Source organism: Ahaetulla prasina, chromosome 7 (genome assembly GCF_028640845.1).
Source record: "Ahaetulla prasina isolate Xishuangbanna chromosome 7, ASM2864084v1, whole genome shotgun sequence".
NCBI classification, from domain to species: domain Eukaryota; kingdom Metazoa; phylum Chordata; class Lepidosauria; order Squamata; family Colubridae; genus Ahaetulla; species Ahaetulla prasina.
Window position 1 is genome coordinate 55,195,592 of NC_080545.1, and position 25,872 is coordinate 55,221,463.

The window sequence follows — 25,872 nt, forward strand, 5'->3', positions numbered from 1 at the left end:
AATGATTCTGTTACAGAAGTCATATTTTCTGCAATCTAGATTAAAGCGGTTAACATTAAGTTTAAATCTATTGGTTGCTCTTGTATTATTGCAATTAAAGCTGAAGTAGTCTTTAACAGGAAGGACATTGCAATAGATGATTCTATGAGTTAAACTTAGGTCTTGTCGAAGGCGACGGAGTTCTAAGTTTTCTAAGCCTAGGATTTCAAGTCTGGTGGGATAAGGTATTTTGTTGTTTTCAGAGGAGTGAAGAACTCTTCTTGTAAAATATTTCTGGACACGTTCAATTGTATTGATGTCAGAAATGTGGTGAGGGTTCCAGACAGGCGAGCTGTATTCTAGAATTGGTCTATTTGGAGCAATAGGTCTCTTTCTCTCTCAGCTGAATCTGAACCTGAGTGGAGTAAAAAGGTGGATAGTGTAGGTAAGAAGGTAAAACGATGGATGGTACCTTCATTACTATTATTAAGAGAGAATTACAAGATATATGCAAGAGGAAAATAAATGTGTAAACTAATTTGCATTTAATCACAGGAACCTTCTCATGTTACATTAAAAGCATTTTGTGAACAGATGTCGCTATTGTTAGCTTTTTCATAAATGAAAGATAATTAGTAAGACAGATACCTGAACTAGATATATTAATTTATAATCAAAAGGGGACTCTTGTACTAATGCTGAATAAATATGTGGTAATTAAGTATGCATATTTATGAAGCCCTAAAATCCCACACTGTGTTACCGTATGCAGTAACAACTTCTGACTATCATGTAGTTAAAATCTATTTCTGTTAATCTGTAATAAACTAGTAAAAAATATTTTCTATCTCTTAGTATTCAGAAATAACATTTAGAACTTGAAAAGCATAAAAATAACTGGTCATTCAAACAATCATCAAAAATGTGCAGTGGTATTAATAATATAACTATATTTAAGTCTGTTTGAAACTTGTTTAAAAAGGAACAAGATTTAACTCTGATTCTATGAAATCTATATTTCCTGTAATACACAAATGATATTGCAAAACATGCCTGTAACATGCTTACATTACTTTTAAACCATATAATAGTAATCATACAATAAAATACTTTTAAAAATATTTAAAATATATTTTTAAATATCAATTAGCATTCAAGCTAATGAAATGAGTGTTTCATAAGGTTTTGAAATAGAGTGAAGGAACAGCTATTCCAGCATTCATTATTAAAAGTTAAAAACATTTCAAGCATTCTACATAAATCTGGATACAGATATATAAATCTACACACACACGCATACATATATAAACATCTTCATATATACGCATATATATGTATGCTGTTTATACATACGCACACATGCACACATACACACACACGCACACACACACACAACTTTTTCCCCACAAAAAGGGGATATTTGGTGAAATTCTCGAATCTGGAATGTTAAATTTCTTTGTTTATGTTAATTATAAAAATATTAAAAAGTATGTGCATATTTGTGTTTTTTGTGTTTTGTTGTAATTTCTCTAGCAATCTGCAGTCTTCTTGATTACCTCCATCCGTATTACATTCCAAGGGAATTATTTAGGTAAAAAAAACTATGTATAGCTAAGGAGACTTCAGAATGATGGATAGCCTATAGCTACTATCACCAGCTTCTTTGTGTGTACGTACATACATATTTACATTACAATTTATAGGCCCAAACTACTTGGGCAGAATATATTTAAAATAAAAACAAAACAAACAAAACCCAGAGAAACTGATTGTGCACATTCAGAAGAGAATGTGCGCCATACCCAACAATAAAAGAAAAATCTAAAGGGGCTCAGGATCCTCCCTACACTAAAGCCTGTGAGAATTCCCAGATTTTTAGGGATTTTCAGAACTTCAGTAAATAGTATCTGGGGGGATACTATTGCAGAAGGCAGGTACCATGACAGAGAATTTAAGCCTTCCTAAGTCTCTATAGATGACATTGTTCAATCAAGGGAATTTAGACCATACCTATTCTGACCAATCTTACCAGACAGGCAAAAATGATAAAAAATTGCCAATCTCTCAAATAACAAAGTCCTATGCTATGAGAGGCTTTATAAGTGGTAACCAGCAACCTGAATCCAGAAGCTCACAGTACAGCTCATAGAGCTACAATATCATATTAGCATATTTCAACATACCAGACACTTCATAAGCAACTGTATTCTGGATTAGCTATAGCTACTAAACAGTCTTCAGGAGCAGCATTAAAACAAGTTTAGCAACACTGCCAAATTATTTTCAACTATCTTGAAAGTGAGATAGGATCTTCCTTACCAGGTAGATCAGACAAGAAATACAGCCAGATAATTCTATTTTATTGTAAAACTACTTAAATAGAATCCTGCAAGTCTGAAAGTACAATTCTCCCACTCTCACCTTTAGAAGCCAATAACTTAGGAAGGGGTCCTCCTGAGCCTCTTGCTCAACTCACTATCCCTCTTATCTGACCATTTCTTAGCCAGAAGCTCTTTGTCTGGTGTCTTAAGGTCGCCTCCACATAACATTACAAGGTGGTCCAGATTAAGAAACCAATGCCATATAGGTCAGGACCACTTCCATTATTGTATCTATAGTGAAGACCCACCTGAGCCAAGAAAGACAGCTGGGTCGGACTTCCGGTTGGCTCCACTTCGTTGATGGCAGTCTTTTTTAGACCGCTAACCCCGTGAGTCCGTAGAGCCGCCAGGAAAGCGTAAATCAGCTGTCCGGCAGCTTGAAAATCTCTCCCTCGGGCGAAGAGGGAGAGATGAGCATTTGGGCTAAAGTTGAGCTCCCCGGAGAAGCTCCAGAAAAGTTTCTGGAGGCTTGAGGGCAGTGCTCCTTCTAAAGCCTGAAAGAAGCTCCAGACCCGAAGGTCATCTGCCTTTTGGCAGAAAAAAACGTAGCGTCCAATGTCCACGGCAGAAATGGATTTGTGATGGATTGTAACGCGGATAGAGCAGAAACTGGAGTTCTAGCATTTGTTTGCAAGAAGACTGTAAGCCCCTAATAGAGGACACATTTGTTGCGAAGATAGGAGAGAAGAAAGCAAATGGCGTTTTGTGGAATGCAAGCAAATGGCGATTTGTGTATTGGAAACGAAAGTTAAGGAAACGCTTATTAACAGCCAGTGTGGAATCAGGAGGTATACAAGAAGATACTGACTAAATAGAAGAAATGAGAATTTTATGATTTATATTTTTTTCTTCTTCTTTGGGATTATAGTGATTTAGAAGAAAAGCCTTTTGAATCTTTTCTTGTTAACCTCTTTTTGTCCTTTTTTTATTTTTTATTTTTTTTTTGTTACTGGGTAGGTTATATATTTTAAAAATGGCATTTTGTGGAATGCAAGCAAATGGCTATTTGTGTATTGGAAACGAAAGTTAAGGAAACGCTTATTAACAGCCAGTGTGGAATCAGGAGGTATACAAGAAGATACTGACTAAATAGAAGAAATGAGAATTTTATGATTTATATTTTTTTCTTCTTCTTTGGGATTATAGTGATTTAGAAGAAAAGCCTTTTGAATCTTTTCTTGTTAACCTCTTTTTGTCCTTTTTTTATTTTTATTTTTATTTTTGTTACTGGGTAGGTTATATATTTTAAAAATGGCTCTTAAGCAAATAGTACCAAAAGACACTAAAAACTTTGAAACTTCTTCAGTTCAGATACGAAAATTAAAAGAAGATATTAAAGAGGAAATAAGGAATTTTCTGGAGGCTCATCTTTTAGAAATAGATCAAAAATTTGATGAAATAGAGAAAGAGATGTTGGATTTTAAGGAAGTGGTGGAAGAGCAGAAGAGGGAAATGAAAATGGTAAAGGATGCAATTTCGCAAATATTAAGGTCTTGTATTCAGATGGAGGATAGTTTGGAAGAACTTAATAAAGTTAATTTAGAGTTGCAAAGGAAAATAGAGGAAATTCAAAAGAATCAAAATAACTGGAACTTAGATAATAAGATGGAAGATATACAGGCTAAGGTAGATAGGGCAGATGAAAAAAGAGTAATATTACAATATAGATTAATGGAATATGCTATAAGGGTGAGGGGGTTGAAGGAAGGTGGGAAGGAAAATTTAAAACAGATTTTTATGCAAGCTTTTGCTCAGATAAAAGGGTGTGGAGCCAGAAGACTTTGAGATTAATATTGAAAGAATTTATCGTGTTAATTCTTGGTGGGAAAGTCAAAATAGATTACCGAGGGATGTGGTTATTTATTTTACAACTAAAAAGGTTAGGTATGAAATCTTGCAAGCTTTTTATAAAAATAAATTTCAAATATTGGGACAAGATATAAAAATGATGAAGGAAATTCCTCCTAAAATGTTAAGAAAGAGAAGAGAATTTGCTTTTTTAGTGGATGAGTTGAAGAAACATCAGATTTATTTTAGATGGGAAGTTCCAATGGGTTTGTCAGTGAATTTTAAAGGTAGAAAGTATTTTCTTAGTACAGTTATGAAAGCAAGAAATTTTTACACTAATGTTTTAAAGAGTGGGAATTCTTTGTTGTTAGATGCTAAGCTAACTGGTATGGAGATGATGGAAAATAGAATAGGAGAGGGGAGGAATGTTTAAGATGTGAATATGATGATTATGATTAATTTTTAGAATTGATTCGCTTAGGATATAAATTATAGGATTTTTGTTATTTGTTATTTGTAGGGTATAAACCTATGTGATGATACTATTTAATTTTGAAGGATGGAAAGTAAAATTTATGAATTTAGATAATGTTGTGGATGTAATGATGTTAATTGTTTATTGTTATATTTTGGATGTAATTTAAATGATTATTTGTTTTAATTGATATGCCTTGGATATAAGTTTATAGATAGCAAAAGTTATGAAGTTAAGTTGGAAATATCGTATCTGAGAGACATTATTCGTAATGATATTTGATTGGTGGCGTAATATTGGAAGACTGGACAGTAAACGTTATGACAATTGAAGAAATATATAAGTGATGAAAATTTGAGCTCAAGAAGATGGACTGTAATTTAAGAAATGGATTTTTGAAATTTCAAGAAATATATAAGTGATGAAAATTTGAATTTGAGAAGATGGGCTAATTTTAAAAATGGACTGTAAGAAGAAGTAATCTATGAAGGGAAGATTGTATTTGTATTGTTCTTTTTTTTTAATTCTTTCTTATCTCTATTTTTATTGTAAGGGGATTTAAAGTTTAAGAGAGAGGTGAGAGTTTATGTATATTTAGTATATCTTAGCTTGTGATTGTTGGTTATAATACCCGGTATTTGCTCTGGGAAGTCTGGGGTGGTGGTGGTGGAAAATTATAATGGATTGGTTATCAATGTACAGTAATGATTGAAGATACGAAATTAAAATTTGAAATGAAATTGGGGCTGCTCGACTGCCATTTCAGAAGGAAAGGAGAGAGGAGTAGAAGGAGGGAAGAAAGTAGGTGGGAAAGAGGTGAGAAGGAGGAGGGGAATAAGAAGGTTAGAAAGGGTGGAAGAAGGGAGGAGTGGAGAAGGAGGAGAGGAAGTAGTAAAGTGAAGGAGATGAAGGTAGGGGAAAGTAGTAGAAGATAGAGGGAGGTTGTGAAGAAAGGAAGTGGCAGTCGGGCAGGCCCGAATCGGCAATAAATAAAAATTAATGATTAATGATGGATAACAAATTGTACATAAATATGATGTTGGAAAATGGAAATAAAAAACTTTTTTGATTAAAAAAAAAAGAAAGCTAGCTGGGTCACTCTCCCTCAGCCCAAACCACCTCTCCACATTATTTGAGTTACAAATAACTCAAAGCAATGAACATTCTTCCCGCAATAACAAGGAAGTTGCTGTTGTGGGAAGATGTTTGCTGCCTTGAGTTATTTGTAAAAATAATGAAGGAGGGATACAAATAAATAAAATTAAAAATAGAATCTTGTAAGTCTGTGCTTTTTCTTTGCTTCACTTTCATGTAAACTAGGGAAGCGCTTGTCTTGCATGTTCTCTCAAATTAGTTTCTTGCTCTTGGCTAGAGACTCGCTAATCTCATCATTGCACTGCTGGCAGCCCTTCCTCCTCTTCTTCAAAGCTATTCCTTCCTTATTCTTTTACAGATAGAGAATAGATGAGACTACTTTTGACTTTCTTGTCAAAATGTAAAATTAAAGCTCTTAAATGTAACAATTAGTATCTGAGCCTTTTTTCTGTCTCCTCTTCATTCCGTTTTTTTTTTCTTTGAATACTGTGTTCCTTAAAATGTCATCTTAAGATCAGGGACTGTCATTTTACTTGGGCTATAAATGTTACATAGAACTATTTGGGCTAATGATACAGATCAAAAATGTTCAAATAAATAACATATTTTCCCTTACCTACTTTCAAAGCGTAGAACGATACACGTCAGAAAAAAAAAGCATTCATTGCGTCTTCAGTTCTATCACAGTAATAACCAAAAATGAAATTAGAAATATAATCTTAAACTCTATGACAAGAAGCAAAAAAAGGGAAGCTTCTTTTCACTGGGAATAAAATCTTATAAGAGATTGAAAACAGTTTTAAGCAGAGTATTTTGAGAAGCCAATTATAACATTCTAGCTGAATGGAAAAATATTTGGGATTGCTATTCGTTTCATGGAGATAATTTTGAAGGCTGAAGTATAATGGGCAAGGAAGAAGTCCAGTGAATTCTCTCCTCTCTTGAAATAGGAAAGAAAACTGAATGTGCAATGAGACATGATAATTAACTGTCTAAGACTAATAGTCTTCTTCTGTTTCAGACCATGACATAATAGATGTAAATGTTAATTCAGTCAGGATTAGCAATGTGTTCCAGTCTCAGACTGCAGCTTTGATGACCAGCAGATGAATGTTTTGTGACATGAAACTTGCCAGAAGAGGATGATAACTTGAATGCTCTGCTCTGATTTTTAATGTGCCCTATAGTTATCCTATAATCCAAATTATTCTTGTAGTTTTGCCAAGAGACCTAGGTTTTTTTCCCGCCTTGTTCATTGTTGTCTTCATTCCTTTAAGCATTGTATGAATGTTTCTTATATTTTACTTCCAATGAAAATGTATAAATATTGGTTGTACTCAATAAAATATTAAAACTAGACATATCATCTGTGACAAAGCATCAATTGGCAGACAACTATGCCATGCAGAAATTTGCTTATAGACTGCTTTGGGGAAGACTTGTCTCCATATGTGAATCAAATCATTACTCAATTCAAGATTTCTCTTCTGTCCCATATATATAGGATCCTGTTTTAAGCTTGTGCATTGATAGATGGTTATTACGATCTCCAGGCACACTTAAACAACATCCATAGTTAGCTTCTAGTTTTCACCATGTGCATTTGTTGCTGAGAAATCCTATCAATAGAAAATTCTGTAGATGTGATTATGTACTTCATATTAAAAATTCTGCTTGCTCCATTTACACAATTGGGAGCACAGTGAGGGGAACATTTTACTAGAACCTCAGTTTTCTGATCCAACAGTAAATAAAAATGATTTGAACTAAGCTAAAGTTATATGGAAATGTTGCTTTGCTCTACACATCGCCAGGAAATGCTCATACACTAAATGTGGAAGAGTCAAACAGTTCCTGATGAGAAAGAAGATATAGACTTCTCATCTTTTTTTTCTTTAATCTCAGGATATGTAATGCTCATGGGGGGGAAACTCACATCAATCCTATATCTGTTGTACATCGATGTGGTCTGAAATATAGTTCTTCATCTAGTTCTGTTTGGCCTTGCTCTAGTTACAAATTGTATATCAAGTATAGGAAGTGTTCTTGGTCCTTAAACATATTAAGTTGTCCCTTTTTGTTTTTCCCTATTACACTGGCATAAAAATAATCAGCATTATTTGTAGTAATAGAAAATATAACAGAAGAAAACAGAGTGAGATTTGTGTTCTAGAAGGCTAATTCAGTAATTCTGTAAAATTAATTTTTCCGTTTCTCAGTTGTCTTTGCTTATCATAAGTAGTTATAAACTGGTGTCAAAAATCTGTTTTTGCTTTTTCTTTCTTAAGGGTCGCAAAAGAGAGGCAGAAAAATATTTCTTAAAGGCAATTCAGTTGGATCCTATGAAGGGAAACTGTTATATGCATTATGGTAAGTTTGCCAATAAATGCTTTCCTTTGTATTCTATTTTATTGTACAAAATTCTTTATAAATAATTATAGTTTTTAAATTTTATTTTAAAGTACTGGCAGAGTATTATCTGAATAATCCACTGGGGCCTATATGGCCAGTGGCACGGCCATGAGTTCCCAAGGAGATACCAGTTGCCATCCTTCATCAGTAACCCATATAACCACATGAATGATGAACACTGGTAAATGGGACTTTGACATCTCAAAAAAAATATTTGTGAACAATATTAATTGTAAATTAGAAGTCCTTTATGAAGTACATGATATTTAAGTGGGTTACTTTTACTAGTTAATTTTTATTATGTATGGAAAAGTGCTTTGTAGGACTGTTATACTTTTCTAGTATGCTGCAGGATGAAACCCACCAGAAATCTTTTTGAAAGTATAGTGAATAGCTGTAGAATCGTGTAGAACATTTTGAGATATGTTTTGAGCTTTAAACATATTTTCAAGCTAAAATGTATAATTTGTTGGTAGTTTCAGCTTTATTCCACATACTCTTTATACCAGAGGTCACCAACCTATTGGACCACAGGGACCACTAAATTCAAAATTTTAAATCCCATGGACCACTAATATGAATTTTTAAAAAAGATTAATAGTATTTAGTGCAATATAAAAAAATTCAAATAATTTTTCTGCCGACCACCAAAATTTTCTCACGGATCACCAATGGTCCAAGGAGCACCGGTTCATGACCCCTGCTTTATACTATTCTGATGATGCTGGAAGAGTCTTAATCACAAAATAGAACCGCTTTAACCTAAAAATATTTACAGTAAGGAAATAATAGTATCAGAACTCTTCAGATAAGTTAAAATAAAATTTTCAGTTTATTTCAGATTTGAAATAAGGAATTTCAAGTTCGAAACATTTCAAATTAAAAATGTTTTGTATACGACTATCAGGCTTCATTTATGATTGAAAGCTCTTTAAAATTAATTACCTTGCAAGGACAAATATATTTAAAATTGGGGGCTTGCCCTGGCATAACTATTGTGAAAGGATGCATAGAATTAGACTATTAAAATTTAGGCCACTAAATTCTAATCAGCATGTAGAATAGAATAGAATGGAATAGAATAGAATAGAATAGAATAGAATAGAATAGAATAGAATAGAATAGAATAGAATAGAATTTTTTATTGGCCAAGTGTGATTGGACACACAAGGAATTTGTCTTGGTGCATTTACTCTCAGTGTACATAAAAGAAAAGATACCTTCATCAAGGTACAACATTTACAACACAAATGATGGTCAATATATCAATATAAATCATAACGATTACCAGCAACAAGGTTACAGTCATACAGTCATAAGTGGAAAGAGATTGGTGATGGGAACGATGAGAAGATTAATAGTAGTGCAGATTTAGTAAATAGTTTGACAGTGTTGAGGGAATTATTTGTTTAGCAGAGTGATGGCCTTCGGGGAAAAACTGTTCTTGTGTCTAGTTGTTCTGGTGTGCAGTGCTCTATAGTGTCGTTTTGAGGGTAGGAGTTGAAACAGTTTATGTCCAGGAGGTGAGGGATCTGTAAATATTTTCACGGCCTTCTTCTTGATTCGTGCAGTATACAGGTCCTCAATGGAAGGCAGGTTGGTAGCAATTATTTTTTCTGCAGTTCTAATGATCCTCTGAAGTCTGAGTCTGTCTTGTTGGGTTGCAGAACCAAACCATGTATATGTTACTCTGTGTGAATCTGCATGTGTATCTTTGAAACTCTAATTATGGAATGTATATATATGTTGGTCCTACTCTGTTATGTTTATGTGCATTTATATGTATGCATGCAAGGGGGACTGGAACATGTAAACTACATTGGATCATGCAGATATTACATTACCCAAGTAATATCATCAATGTGAGTGAATGTGAGGCTTGCTCCCTGTTTATATATAGTAGCTTGCCCTGCCAGTTTTGGGTTTGTTTGTGGTTTTCTCTTTAGTAGTACCTTGATTAAGCTGTTATTTACTGCTCAGTTGGTTGTCTGGAGTTAATTCTGGTGTTGATCACTGTGTGTATAAGCTACTGGAGAGGATATATTCTGGTCTTTTTGTTTCCTTCTTAATTTTTGTTGTTGTTGTTTCTTTTGAATGGTATGTAAATATGATTTATGTCTCTGTCTGTTGATGGCTGATTTGTCTGAATATCAAGCTTCCAGGAATTCCCTAGTGGTTGGGATTTAGCTTGGCTTAGGATGCTTTCAGTTTCCTAATTATAATTATGGTTGAGTCTGTCCATGTGTTGTAAGTTTTCATAGTATCTCCTGACTGTTACTTGGTGTTCATGGATTTAGTCTTCTGTCTGCCTGTCCTACATAGTGGCTGTCAAAATCCTTATACTTGTATATTGTAGATTATTTCTGGGGTTTTTTCTTCTTGGATTACGGGTTTTTTCATTTACTTAGGATGTTTTGAAAGACTTTAGTTGGTTTGTGTGCTACAGTAATGCTTTATGGGTGTAATAGTCTGTTGGTTCAGTGGTGGGTTGCTTCCGGTTCGCTCCAGTTTGGGCAAACTGGTAGTGGCGGCGGTGGGAGGCTCTGGCCACCCACCCAGACGTCATCAAAAACGTTTTGTGCATGCGCAGAAGCTCCCATGCTACCTATAGCAAACCGGTAGTACCAGGATTTGAAACCCACTACTATGCTGGTTATTTCTGATACATTTTTGATATATGGCAGTGTTATCTTTTCATAATTTGTGTTGGTTGTGCTACATTAGATTGAGTGCTCAGGCACTTTTTGCTAAAGCTGTATGTGTATCTGTTTTGTTGGAAGATATTGTATAGGTTGCCTGTTTCCTTTTTCTAGGGTTCCAAGTTGCTGCAATGTGTTTGTGCTTATCTGAATAACATTCTTACATAGCTTCTCTTATGAGAGGTTGTTACTTTGATAAAGGAGCACTAATTTCCATGTTTCTGCTGATTTTATTTGATTCTGTAGCTTGATAACAGTTTTGAAACAATTAGCAGTAATGCTACTATTCACTGTATATGCCCAGATTGTTTAGTATGATTCAGTATGTTCATAGATGCTTATACAGATAGTCCTTCGCTTTTAAATTGGTTTTAATTTTTGTATCAATTGTTTTATTCTGGCTGTAAACCGCCCTGAGTCCTTTGGGAGAAGGGCGGTATAGAAATTTAAATAATAAATAAATAAATAAATAAATAAATAAATAAATAAATAGTCCTTGACTTATAGCCATTTCTTTAGTGACTGTTTAAAGTTGTAACATTACTGAGAAAAGTGGTATGACTGGGCTTCACACTCATGACTGTCATAGCATCCCCACAAACATGCGATCAACATTCATCTTCTAGGCAACCCACATATTTACAATGGTTGCGGCATCCTGGGCTCATGTGATCACTATTTATGACCTTCCCAGCTGGCTTCCAGTAAGCAATAGCCATTGGGGAACCCAGATTCACTTGATGACTGTGTGATTCACTTAATAACTTCAGTTGGCAAAAAATCAAGTGCAAACCACTTAACAATTGAATTCTGTTCCCAATTGTGGTCATAAATTGAGAACTACGAGTAGATTTTATTCTTTTTAGTATACTGCAACAGATAGGAAACAATGACAAAAAAGTTCTGCCAAATAACACTCTTTATAATAACAACCGCTGAGACTTCGAGTTAATTTCCTTTGAATAATGCATTTTCCTAATAATTGCAAAGCATGTAATATTTCTGTTATAATAAAATTGATTATTTGCATTAAATGACTGTAATTATGCACTCACTTGATATAATTTACAACTGATCATGTAGCGTGTTGTTCTCTAGCTGAACCTGCAGAGTTTTTCTTTGTTAATGTTTTTAATTTTCTTCTTAGTTCATTTTGGTTAACATAGCATGCAGTTAATAATTCACAATGCAAATTGTTCTCTTATTGTAAGTTTAAATGGATCAGAATGATCTTAGAGTGCTGAGAGTATTTTGGCATATTTTGTAATGCTTTGAAAAGAAACACTACAACCAAATTAAAATTAATCAGTAATTAATTGCTGCCCTCTAACTTGTCAACAAGCATAATGTTTTTTTTGTTCAGTTGTTCTAAAACTTAAATTTAAGTTACAGCCACTTGAAAATTAAAGAATTGTACTGCATTTTTTTCCTTTGTTAATAGCAGAGACTTCAGCAGAGGCTTCCCTGAATAGAATTCAGAATAAGGTTGTCTTTTTTACCCCAAATTTACTTTTGCTTTTACAGTATCCCATACTATTCCTTTTTGGAGTATATTTGACCATTGGAAAGGGGGAAGGATTAATCAGCAAAAAAGAGTCTTTTTCCTATTTATGGAAACTATCGTTCATAGAGTGATATGCCCTGTTTTCCCCAAAATAAGACCTCCCTGCATAATAAGCCCAATTGGTCTTTTAAGCGCATGCCCTAAAAATAAGCCCTCCCCGAAAATAATCCCTTGCTGAAAGTATTTAAACATATGTGCAGCTTGTCCTCACCATTTCCTCTGGTTAGGGTTAGGGAGACAGAGCTGGAAATCAGGTAAGATAGCAAGAGGAGCTTCACACGCCCCAAAATTATAAGACCTCCCTGAAAATAAGGCCAAGCACTTATTTTGGGGTTCAAAAAAATATAAGACAGGGTCTTTTTTTCAGGGAAACATGGTAGCCCTGCTAGTGTTAAAGTGTGAGGTATGCTGTAATTGTTAATATCTCTTTTTCAGGCCAGTTTCTGTTAGAAGACTCTCGGTTGATGGAAGCAGCAGAGATGGCCAAGAAAGCAGCTGAGTTGGATAATACAGAGTTTGATGTTGTGTTCAATGCGGCTCATATGCTTAGGTCTTTTTATTTCATTGTCTTCAGTATCACCACCAATATTTTACTGCATAAAATTAACAAGTTTAATATGCATACAGTTTTTCCAGAATGAAAACAGAAGATCATATGGCATTTCTCAGCTTCATGCTTGTATGCATTTTATACATCCTGCTTTTTAAAAGTATAGCTAGATCTGATTACTTTAATGAAGACAACTCACACTGGAATCCTGTGCCAATTTTACCATTATTTCTTTTGCCATTTTTATTGAGGCTGTACAGAGTCTAATGCTTACATAGCACAAAAAGTGATTACTATCATCCCATTCACTTTATATTTAAAATCAGCAGAGGTGTTTTTTTCCTGATAAATTAATATAGCATATGAAGAAAACAAGTATGGGAGAGATTTGAGGACAACTCTCAATTTTAGGACAAACAATTGCTATCCACAACTTTGGGTGGTACAGTGGTGCAGGTGTTGACCTAAGTTTTAGTCCTCCCTTATGCACAGAAGCCAGTTGGGAGATTTTGTACCAATTATTCCCCTTATGTTGTATCAGCATCAGGCTCTGCAACCCTCATCGCATCATACATTGATTGCTTCACTGTGTTGAATTACGTGAATGCAGTGCAAAACAAGTAGATGCTGCAACCAAGCAGAATGAATGTTAACTATCAGTAAGAACAGGCAGCCATTGTTTTTTGTGGATGATCATATCATCTCTGAATTATTTATTCAACTCAATCTCATGAGCTCTCTTTTTTAATTTGTGGAAGCTAGAAGTAACCCAAAATATATAGGGTTTTTTTCCTATTCAAGAGCATCAACAAGCATTCCTTCCTCAGGCTCATTGTGTGTGTGTGTGTGCACTTTTCTTTTTAAAGCGAATGCAGTGCTTTCTGCATTGACTTGCTTGTCCATAGTTGCCACAGACACACAGGATAATCTATTCAGCTATATAGAATTATGGTGTCATCTAATTCAATGGCAAATTTACAAATAAATGATAATGTTTCTAAGGCAAGCACAACTGCTGGAACCATTTCTATCACTTTGCTTCATGCTACTGATTTAGATATATTAAAATACTGTAGTTTGCAATATCTGTAATTGTAAACTACATTTTCATGTAACTTTAATGATTAGCATTATACTGGGGTTTAAGTTCCAAGGCATGAATTAAAATTGTTTACAGGGTAATTTTTAATTGTATATATAGACTCAAATGTTTTGTTTATATTAATGTGGACTTTGTAATTATATCAATTTCATTATTTTAAAAAATGTATTTTAATGAATCATTCACATCATAATCAGTAGCTGAAAATGTATTTTAACTATTAATGTAAATGATTCAATTAATTTTTCATTTTCCATGACCAGATTGAATTTCACTGAACTTGCCCTTTTTTCTTCTCTCAATAGACAAGCTAGTCTCAATGAAGCAGCTGAAAAATATTACAAAATGGCAGCTGAGCTAAGACCTAATGTAAGTACTTTCTTAAAGAAAATACATTGCAGCGATCTTGAGTTAGCACAGAGATAAAACCAATACATTCTGTAGAATTAATAATAATGTTTTGGTCTGTAAGCATCTTTTAAAAGCAACTCACAGCAGCACTCAAATAAACCTTAACATTTGTCAAGTAATTATTGTAGATAATTATGTTGATAAAGTGATTATATATGCATGTTTTTCCACTTTCATTTTTGCATTTTAAATTTGGGTTCTTGATCATATTGTGAAGTGGCACCCAGGCTAACTTTACTCATTCCAAAAAGTGATGGCGAAACTGTTTCATTATCAGTTGTTCTTTTCTGGAATGAGATGAGAAGAGGGGACTCCATTCTCTATTTGATCACAAAAGTAAAAGATATGGCAGATACATTTTTGGCTGTCCTCAACATGACCTGCACACCTCAAATCTACTCTAGAGGATTTCCTGAAGATTTTGGCAGTGTGCATGAGGAGAGGCATTAAGAGTCAGTTTTGCATAAAGATCTCTCCTGATGATCAAATTCATAGAAGGGTAAGAAAAGAAACAGTGCATTGCTGTCTTAAATTTTATTTAAAATTTATTTAAAAAATTTTTTATTTATTTTTTATTTACCTATTAAAAGCAGCAAAAATGATAATAGACAAGGGTTATAGAATCATGAACCTATAAAGGACTTTTCAAACTATTATATTTTCTAGTATAATTCCATGCCTGTGCAGAATTCTCACATTAGCCCAGACAAATGGCTGATCAAGCAGCCATGACTTCAAGAGGCAGGCTGTTCCATTGCTTAATAGCTCTCATAGTCAGAAAATTCCTTCTTATTTCAATCTTGCTCACTTTCTTTTCAGCCCACCCGTTGAAGTTTGCCTTACCTTAAGTATTACTAGGAGTGAATACACAACTTCTTCCTTTGACAGCTCTTCAAGTATTTAAAAACCACTGTCATGTTTCTCCAAAGCCTTTGCTTCTTTAGATTAAGCATAGCCAGATTTTTTAAAAAATTCCACTCTCCTTAGAGATTATACTTAATTCCTGATTATAGCCTTCTCCAGTTGTTAAAACAGCTTAGTCATCACAATGGATAGTATATGTGAATATATTCATGTCCAATATATTATCTTAACATGGTGTTATATGATCAACCAAGATATCACATACTTTAAACATCCAAATGAGAGTACATTTTTACTGTAAGCATTCAAATAGTTTCATTTTGAAAAAACCAGAGATTATGCTTTCAAATGAAATCTGGTGTTGGAAAGAAGGAACAATATTTCTATAAAGATAGAACATTCAGGAATTGTGTTTGATGTCTGAACTTTTTAAAAAAAGCTATTATCTTGAAAGAAGGCTGCTGAAATTAATCACACATATGTTCTTAAAAAGTATAAACACTTTGAAGCATAACTCTGAAGTGCCAAATAAAAGCTGAGCAGATCATAGATTTTTCAGTCCCAACCACTGTGAGTGTGATGACCTACATCACACAATCTGACTAGTCTCATGTCAGGTTTGTCACACCTGTGACAGTTTTAAGCCCTATATCTTCATCAGCTTGTCAAATGCAGCTGTTTCTGCTCTACTCATTCAAAAAGATTTGATTAACTATTACGTGTACTTTAGCATAATAGCACATGCACGCATGCAAACACCCGTAATAAAAGGTCTGGATATGCCTTTAGGCAAAACAAGTGCAGTTCCATGGCATAATTTTATGAGTGATGGGAAGTATTTATAGATTATGGTTCTGCGTATGTAAATGGCTTCTATATCTTTAATCCAAAATATTTTGTTCGGAAGTCTACCAAATAAAGCAAACCCCTGGTAAAAACAAAACTTCTCTGTCATACATGGTATTTAGCTCAACAAGGAAATTTTCCTTATGCTATGCCCCAAGTTTCTGGAACATATTACCAAGAAACTATATTATTTTAATGACTATTTAATTAGAAACACATTCTGGTCCTTCTAATAACAATCATGTGCTGTTTTTATGAATTATAGCATCATGTAGTTTATTACCAACCTAGGTAATTAAAAGCCTGTTGTGCTTCTTTCTAAGTAAGAATACTTCATTTTTTGCCATGGTATATGATGATGCAATGAAATAATGTAACTATGCAGAACTTGCTTAAACAATTTGGATTCCATTTGCACCAAGATTAAAATTACGATCAGGAGAATCAAGGTTCAGATCCAACCCTGCCATTACGATCATGTATAGCCATGAGTCAATTATTATGCTCAAAGAAAAAAACAAAGCTATTCATTCTGAATCTTGGTTTGATATGTGATTATTAATAAATAAGCTTCTTCTCATGTCTGCTTTAACTCTTGATTGGTACTTGGGGAAACTCAGGTTCAAATGCACTGGCAGCTGGGAAAGTTTATTAGTAACTTCAAGCCAATCAGTCTCTTTCTGTCCAACCTATTTCTTCCTAAGGAAAAGGAAGAATTTAAATCTAAGATTCTTTTTAAAACTTCCCTTGTTTCGAGGCTTTCATTAGCTCCATCCAACTACAATACTGTCTGTCCCTTCAAGTTATTATTTCTTCACATTCCCGTTTTGTTATTCACACCTCAATCATTCTTTTATTAATGACTGCATTATTAGTTATTAATTTCTGCATTAAACACCATTCATTCTTGTTATAGCACACACACTTCTTAAATAATGAATAACCAGCACATTCAACTTTAATGTTTTTCTGGCATATGCATCTCTCATTTCCGTGTAACAAATTAGCATTTCAGTATATTATGTTTCTCCATCCATTTCCCATATTTAAGACACAGTCTGCTAAGATTCACAAATTAATCTATTTGTTTTAATTTTTTGTTGCTTAGGTATACTGGCAATTTAGGTATACTGGCAATTTTCACTCCATTTTCCTTGTCACATACACATTTCCCTGTCTTTGATATATTAATTTATAGGTCCATATTCCTTGTTGCCTCATAGACTTTATTTACGCTTTGTTGCAAATCATTCAGATCCTCAATCAACAACATGTCCTTATTGGCATACTCTTTATTTTATTTTGATCATTATCTATTCCTGTAGTATTCCAATAAGAATTCATCCAAAGATTTTTCCAGGCACTTTGAAAAAACCACCACCCCATAATTTTTGCATTATGTCGTATTTTCTTTTTATAAGGGAGCATTAATAGTATTCTTCTAACTATCAAGCATAGGTACAACCTTCATACAGACATTAAGTTGTATCACATCCCATAAACTACAAACTACACCTTTATTTTAATATTTCTCCATTTGCCCCATCTATACTGGCTGCCCTGGGTTATTTTAGAGATTTTTTTTATCCTGCCTCTTAATTTTTTTTAAAGGTGGTGAACATGCATAATATTCCTTACCCCTCTTTTGTCCCACAACAACAACAACCCAGCCAGCTTTGATTCCTAAAGTATGACTAAAACTCACAGTCTCCTGGTTTCTAGACCAGCACCTAAACTATTGCACTAAAATGGATCTCAATATTTTGCAACATTCAAAAAGGCTCTCGGTGTTTTGCAACATTCTCATAGCATGTAACATTTCCTTTCATCATGATTCTATATGTTATCTTTACATTCATTCTGTTGTGAGAGTAATCCTTGTTTCAAGAACTGAAGCTTTTCTTTATAATTCTATTTTCACTCTAGTTTCTTATCCTTCTTTATTTTTTTTCTATATCCATTTTTCTTCTCATCCATTTTTGCACCCGCATATATTCAAATCTTTCATTACCTAGTATCTTTCACTAATTATCTGAGACTTTCATAATAGGTCATGCTTATAGGTTTATTCAAGTGCCATGTATACTGTACATATGAGTAGATTTCTATTTGAAACAGTCACCTTAGTAAATACTTTGCAATGTATTATTTTCATTAATTCTTTACTCTCAGAATGGCTTGATGGAATGGAATGTGTGGAATGGAATGTGTGAATGACCTTGGGCCTGGGGAATGAGGAGAAAAGACGCTGCCTAGGAAACAATGAGACAACAGACACAGGAACCTCCAGTGGCTTAATAGTCAGAGAAAGAGATAAAGGAAAGAGCTGGTCTTTCCGCTCAAGCGGTTAAAAGTGGCGGTGAGAAGTTGGTGCCTTCAGATTTGCAAGATTCTCTTAATGTAGCAGTACAATAAAGCAGAATTAGATCATTTAGTTCTGTTCTTGCCTGGTTTACCTGGGAAAGCTAGCACCCAGTGATTTTTCTCTTTCTTTCCCACCAGTCATGACATCCAACAGAATCTCTTTTCTTCTTGTTAGCGGGAATCATTCAATATGTTTCATGATTTCCCTAAGGTCTCTGGATCATTCATGCTTATGTTCATTGGAGCACAACATGCAGCTGTCACTAATATATAGTTTTCTACATTGACATGCACAAATAAAATTCTAGATGATTCAAATTCATACATTTTTGCATTTTCATTCATTCTCAAACTTTCATTTTTCTGCATTTATTTAACTCCATAAGGTCAGACTATTTTCATTCCGGTCAATTACTTTCCCCCTCCCCCTTTCCCTTATTTTTATATACAATCAACATATTTATTTTGGTTCTAATACTTTTGTTTATTAACTCAAGGCCTACCATTTATTTCACTTACATTCCAAATTTACTGTTCCATATGCCAAGTGTTCTGACCTGGGTCATGCTGGCAGGTGCAGGTACCAATAAAGTCTGTTTATTGCACAGCTATACCGCAGAAGACAGCCCCTCCAACAGTGTCGGTAAAGCTCCACCCCAATTTTCTCCAAAGCAGCCATCCACAGCCCATGCAACCTAGTCCCACAAAATAGGTCCAATAGTCACCAGAATCAATCCTCAAGGAAAAGAGAAAGTGTGACATCCACAAACAAGATCAGTGTTCTCGAAGTAAGCTTCATAGTCCACAAAATAGGGTTTATGAGGGCCAGGGAAGTTCATGCCAAACCAAACAGTTGTTCCTGACAAACGCACTTTTCCCCTGCATCTAGCTAAATCATCCCCTGTTCCTTGTGAGGAGGGACAAGAGTGCTTCCTCGTGAACAGCATCGCAGAGCTCCTTTATACTTTGCTCTGCTCTGCTCTCCATGCCCATGGACCAGGCAGCTATTTCTTTTTTTTTTTTTTTTTCATAAAAAGTTTTATTTTTACAATCATATCAAATAATTCATCCAATGTACAGTTATATACAATTAGTCGGGCTTGCCCAGTCACCACCCCCCTTTTTCACTCTTCCCTCTTCTACCTTCTTTTACTTTCCAAACCTTCCTCTCCTTCTCTTATCTACATCCGCTCCTCCCTCCACCCTACACCTTCCTTCTCCCTCTACTATCCCTCTTCCTTCCTCTTCTCCTCTTTCCTACCTCCTACTCTCTCTTTTCTCCCTCCTCACCGTTCTAAAATGGTAACTATGCAGACCCGATCCTACATTAATTATATTTCTTCAATAATCCCTGTACATTAACCATCACTCCATCTCTACCAACCCCCAATTCCCTCCCCTTACCCCCACCCCCATCCCGACTACCCAGAACAAAATGCAGGGTATCAAAACTAACAATCATAATCCAAAATAATTCCTAAATTATAATCTCTAGTCACACCACACTTAGTCACACTCTCAATTCCCCTCTCCTTCAAAAATATATCTAATACAAAATATTTCCTAAATTTACTCATATGCTATTCAATATTTTTTTTTAATCTGATACTTATTTTAAATATAATCAATCCACATTTTCCATTCTAGAATATATTTTTCTAGTGTATAGTCTTTCAAGTAAGCGGAGATTTTTGTCATCTCTGCCAGATTTGATACTTTGAGTGTCCATTCTTCGATTGTAGGTAATTCTTCTTTCTTCCAATACTAAGCAATCAAAAGTCTTGCGACTGTTATTAAGTTCAAAATCAGTTTAGTCTCTATAGCTGTGTAGTCCATAATTATTCCTAGTAGAAAGAACTGCAGAGTAAACTTATCTTCTTTTTCAAAATATTCTGCATGATCCACCATACTTTAATCCAAAATGCTTTAACTTTTTTACAAGTCCACCATATATGGTAATAAGTAGCATCTTCACAATCGCATCTCCAACATTTAGCAAGATCTAATATGTGTTTCTTGTAAACAGGTAATGTCATTTTTAAATTGTTTCAAATAATGAAATACTTTCCTTCTCTTCTACGGTGAGTTCAGGCCATTAACATTCCAAGATAGGAAACTTTTAGAACACCAGCCGCAGATCACATTTTACTTTAGGCCTTGCTCCTCCCACTGTTTCCGTTGTAGTAGTTGCCAGTTGTTGTTGTGCCTTCATCTCTTGTTCCTTGCGTTTAGCAGCAGCTCTTGTCAACCTTTGTTCTTTTGAATCTAAACCCGTCGTAGGTATTTCCAACACTTGTAATAAATCTTCTTCCATCACAATCTGTTCTTGTACCTGCTTCACTTCTCTTCCTTCACTTCAGCCTCCTTCCTCTAGCTTCCAATGGGGAAGACTTCCAACTTTAATACCTCAACATAAAATTCTCTTGCTTTTCCAACCGTATTGAAACGATATACTTTCCTGCATAATATACTCTTATACCAGTTGGAATATCCCATCTATATTCAATCTGATGTTTTTTAAGTTCATTCACCAGGAAGGCAAATTCCTTCCTAGCCCTTAACATTTTTGGTGGAATTTCCTTTAATATCAAAATATCTTGACCAGCAATCTGAATCTTCTCCCCCTTATATGAAGCTTGCAAAATCTGATTTCTCACTGTTCTGTTTGTAAAATAAGTAACAACATCCCTTGGCAACTTTTTTTGCCTTGCTATCCAAGAATTCACACGATATATTTTATCAATTTGATAAGCCACATCTGCTGGACGAGCTGCTAATATCTCAGCAAATACTTCAGAAAAAATTTCCCTTAAATTCTCTTCCTTATTTTCTTTCAAACCTCGAATTCTAAGAGCAAATTCCATATTTCTATATTGTATCAAAACTATTTCATCCTCTGTTTTTTCCATTTTACTTTGAAATTCATCCATTTTATTTTCTAATTTTAAATTATGTTGCTTAATTTCTTCAACCTCCTCCTCCAATAAAATCACATTCGTTGCCAAACTTGTACTCCCATTACAAATCCTTCTTTAACTTCTTTATTTCCCACTTGAATTTCTGATATCTGCTCTTTCATTTCAGACATCTCATCAGTTATTACTTTAAATTTTTCTTCTATAAAGCCTTTTAAGTTCTCTTGTAACGCCTCTAAATTCAATGTTCTAGTCTCTGCTGTATGAGCTGGAGAGGCACCAGCTGATAAAGTTCCAGAGCTCTTTGTTACAGTAGACTTTAATTGTTTGGCTGCCATCTTCTATAAAATTATATATTTATTTATTTCCAACTTAATATTCACTTTAAATCTTCTTAACCTCTAAAAAACACAGTCTTTTAAAGCAGTATTTAAAAATCTCCCCTAGATTCTATCAGCAGGCAGCAAAGAGTTAAAGAGTAAAAGCAGCAAGTAACATGCAAATTACCAACTGCAGACGGAACGCTGAAAGTATCGCTTTCGCTTTCCACTCGTTAACTTGTTAACAATTCGCCTCCATTTTTTTACTGTTTTCAAGCTTGTTACAAAGTATCGGGGAATCGGCTTGGCTACTTGCATAAAGTTCTCCCACTTTCGTTCTGTCCGGTATAATCCTTTATTGTCCAAAATAAATCTCGGCGTTTGGTCGTGGTGATTGGTTCCGCCAAAGCAGAAGAATCCTCGGATCTGGAGCACTTCGGGTTACTGGAGGGAACTTAACCCTTCAAACCCCTTTTTTCTCAGGGGCTTTAGGGAAATTCAACCTCTGCCCTCAGCTCACCACCTTCTCCTTCTCCCGAAGAAGGGGTTTTCCGAACCGCTGGACAGCAGATTTAAGCTGTCCTAGCGATTCCACATAATCCAGAGGTTGGTGATCGTAAAGATCACCGCCATCACCTACGGTGCCAAACCGGAAGTCTCCAGGCAGCTATTTCTTGATGCAGGGGATCTGTTGCCGCCACTGACCATTAGCAGTTGATTCACCTCTGCTTTTATTAGGGCAGACAGCTCCCTGGTGGTGGTTGTTTCCCCCAACACTGGATAGGCCTGAGACTGCATTGATCTCAGCCCCTGGGCTTTCCAGACATTACTGAATTTTGGCTGGCAGGGACCAAAGGAAGGGTCTTCTCTGTGGTGGCTCCTGCCCTTTGGGACATCTTACCCCCTGAGGTGAAATTGGCTCCTATCATTCTAACCTTCTGTAAGGGCCTGAAGACCTGGTTTTGGAGGTGGTTGCCAGATGCCTCAATGGGGGAGCATCATCCTAGAGGTAATTGATCAATTAAGAGTCAATCCCCCTTCCCCACTGTGCATCTTTTCCCTCCCTCCCTCCTTTTAATTATAATTTTATTTTTATTGTAATTTCCATTTTTATTGTTTTAAAATATTTATATTTTATGATTTTAATGTTTTTAATACTGTAAGCTGTCCAGAGTCCTGAGATGGGTGGCAAATAAATTGAACAAATAAAATACCTTACACATAGTTTGCATCTTACCATCTACATAATATATACAGTAGAGAGAAAAATCAAAAGATGTATCATAAATAGCAGAAATTGCTTTGGAATTAACTGTGCTCCAGTTCATAGTTTAGTTTGATTGGTGAGATCATGCCAATTCAGTTCTAATAAAACTCCGAAGTGCTTCTAAATTATTAATAAGGAAATTTAATTGCTAATAACCATTGTTTATAATAGGTACAAGGAACCAGCAATCTACCACTTAATAGATATTGTTGGATACCAAAATTGAAGACAATTATTCTATTATCTCCTGTGTATTGCCTGGAAACATGTGACTGCATCTTATTATGAAGGATTATTTTATACAAGTACTTGAAAATGTGTAATCATATACTATTAGGACCCTCACCAAAAACAAGGATTAGAAAAGACAAGTCATTTTTAAACACAGTAACTGTGCAAGAACAGTTGAATAAGAGTCACATCCTTAATTGGAATTTAGCTTCCTATTTCATAATAGTGAGTCTTAATAGTCCTTAGAAACAACACAGTGGGTCCTAAACTGTCTGTGTCATTTCATCTCCAAAAGTATATTAAGTGTATTTCTTTGATATCGATCAAAAATAAAGTCCATGAAATGAGATTAGAGGACTGGAGGCTAAAACATATGAAGAAAGGTTGCAGGAACTCGGTATGTCTAGTTTAATGAAAACAAGGACTAGGGGAGACATGATAGCAATGTTCCAATATCTCAGGGGTTGCCACAAAGAAGAGGGAGTCAAACTATTCTCCAAAGCACCTGAGGGTAGAACAAGAAGCAATGGGTGGAAACTAATCAAGGAGAGAAGCAACTTAGAACTAAGGAGAAATTTCCTGACAGTTAGAACAATTAATAAGTGGAACAACTTGCCTGCAGAAGTTGTGAATGCTCCAACACTGGAAATTTTTAAGAAAACGTTGGATAGCCATTTGTCTGAAATGGTGTAGAGTTTCTTGCCTGGGCAAGGGGTTGGACTAGAAGACCTCCAAGGTCCCTTCCAACTCTGTTATTATGTTATGTTAAATGTTGGATACCTAGCAATGTAGTAGCATCTGAGATTTAAACTTCGTGCTTGAACTCAGTTTAAAAAAGGGGTTTTATTTTACAAGATTTTTATTCTTGTAAAATATCTGGCCCTTATTCAGCAAAAAATCTTATTCCTATATTGTATTAGTTACTTAGAATAGAAGATAATTTTTATTAATTTATATTGACATATGGCTTCCTATCTAATCAATGTGACTCTGACAGCTAACAGGGATTGAAATAGAATTATAAGCACAATGTCTATTGAAAAAATTAAAAACACCATTCTCACTTGATTTTCAGCAAGTGGCTGTAAAGATACCATCCATAATTTCTTTTAATGCAGTGCTTAACCTTTCTGCTTATTTATAGTATATTTTGAGAATAACTGTAAATACATCCTTTCTGCATATGGAGTATATTTAAACTTTGGGAGCCACCTTTAAGGATTAGCATGTTAAAGGTCAGATGAATTGTAAAATTCATAGTGACCAAGGACCTGAAAAATCATGTTCAAATTGCATAGGTCTCAAAATATTTTGACAATATATTACAAAACAAAAACTCTCATGAGTTGCACGGTAATTGCTGTAATTTTGTATGAATAATGTTGGACTGTTTTAGCTACTACTGATTGGAAAAACAGAATTATATTTGATATTTGATCCAGGATGAATCAATTATATTTTGGGATGATATGGGAAATTTAAGATTCTACAATAAATTTTCTACGAGTTAATTACAATAACAGTTTGTTAACAAAGCGGGGTCCAGGACAACTCAACGCGGCCAACGCGCCATGGCCAACTTGCCATAGGACAACTTGCCACAGGAAAATTCAATGCTGTATTAAGCATTTCATTCTTTTATTATTGGTGACCACTTTTTTGTTGAAATTATTGTAACTCTTGTATTTCTGGATTGATCTTATTTTATTATTATTGGCTACAGTTCTGTTGAAATTAATTTAAATTTTGTATTTGTTGAATTGTCACGCAGTGAGTTGTCCCATGGTGAGTTGGCTGTGGCAAGTTGGCTAGGGCGAGATGTCTCATTCTGAACAGAGGTTTTGAAACTTTAATCTTGCCTTTCTTATTATTGTTCTTCCTGTTAACTATTTGCTTATTCATATACTATATGTCAGGCTAGTAAATTACAAATAGATTTAATAGTTTAAAAAATTGGGGTGGGCTGTTTCACAAGAGATAGGAAACTAATATTATTGTGATATATTAATCTGTATTCAACTGGGGGGGGGATAATATTTGTATATGTGTTGATTTTTTTAAATGCACTTTTTAAACATTGTTTTGTGGCTTTTTGTCTTTTTTAAAGAATTTTTTTTGAAGTTTTGTATTTTTCACTTTAACACATTTTTGAATAAAATAAAAATTAAAAAAAAAGGAAAAGCAGAAATATCACCACATATTTTCAGCTGCACCACAGAATGAGTGTAGAAACTAGGGAATTAATTACCCTGGTTTTCAACTGACCTTCAAAATAAAAGTTGAATTAAACATAGGAAGGAGAAAAAAAGAAAATTATCACTTGTTATATATTTATTAATCTTCTCTTATATAAAAACATAATTTTTCAGGAGGCATCTAATGAAGATACACACACACACACACACACACACACACACACACAGTCTCAGGTGTTGTTCCCTTACCTTATATAAATCACTGTTTTCTCACTTTATCTACAATATGGGAAGTAACACTACTTTCTGTAGCTAACGGCAGAGTAAAAAACTTGTAGTTATACAATTACTGACAGCCCTAGCTAGCATAGAATCCTATTATCAGAGTTCAGCAATATGCCTGCATGTTTACCA

The 25,872-nt window shown here is 34.6% G+C and overlaps 1 protein-coding gene across 6 annotated transcripts in view; it reads left to right on the forward strand.

The window, feature by feature from the left end:
- The window catches only part of TMTC2 (transmembrane O-mannosyltransferase targeting cadherins 2), a 221,668-nt gene that overhangs the window by 176,234 nt on the left and 19,562 nt on the right, over positions 1-25,872 (forward strand). For all 6 annotated transcript variants that reach the window (XM_058190797.1, XM_058190798.1, XM_058190794.1 and 3 more), the window contains 3 exons: positions 8,007-8,088; positions 12,829-12,943; positions 14,351-14,414. In XM_058190797.1, the coding sequence (XP_058046780.1) occupies positions 8,007-8,088; positions 12,829-12,943; positions 14,351-14,414 (261 nt within the window). The remainder of the gene's footprint in view (positions 1-8,006; positions 8,089-12,828; positions 12,944-14,350; positions 14,415-25,872) is intronic.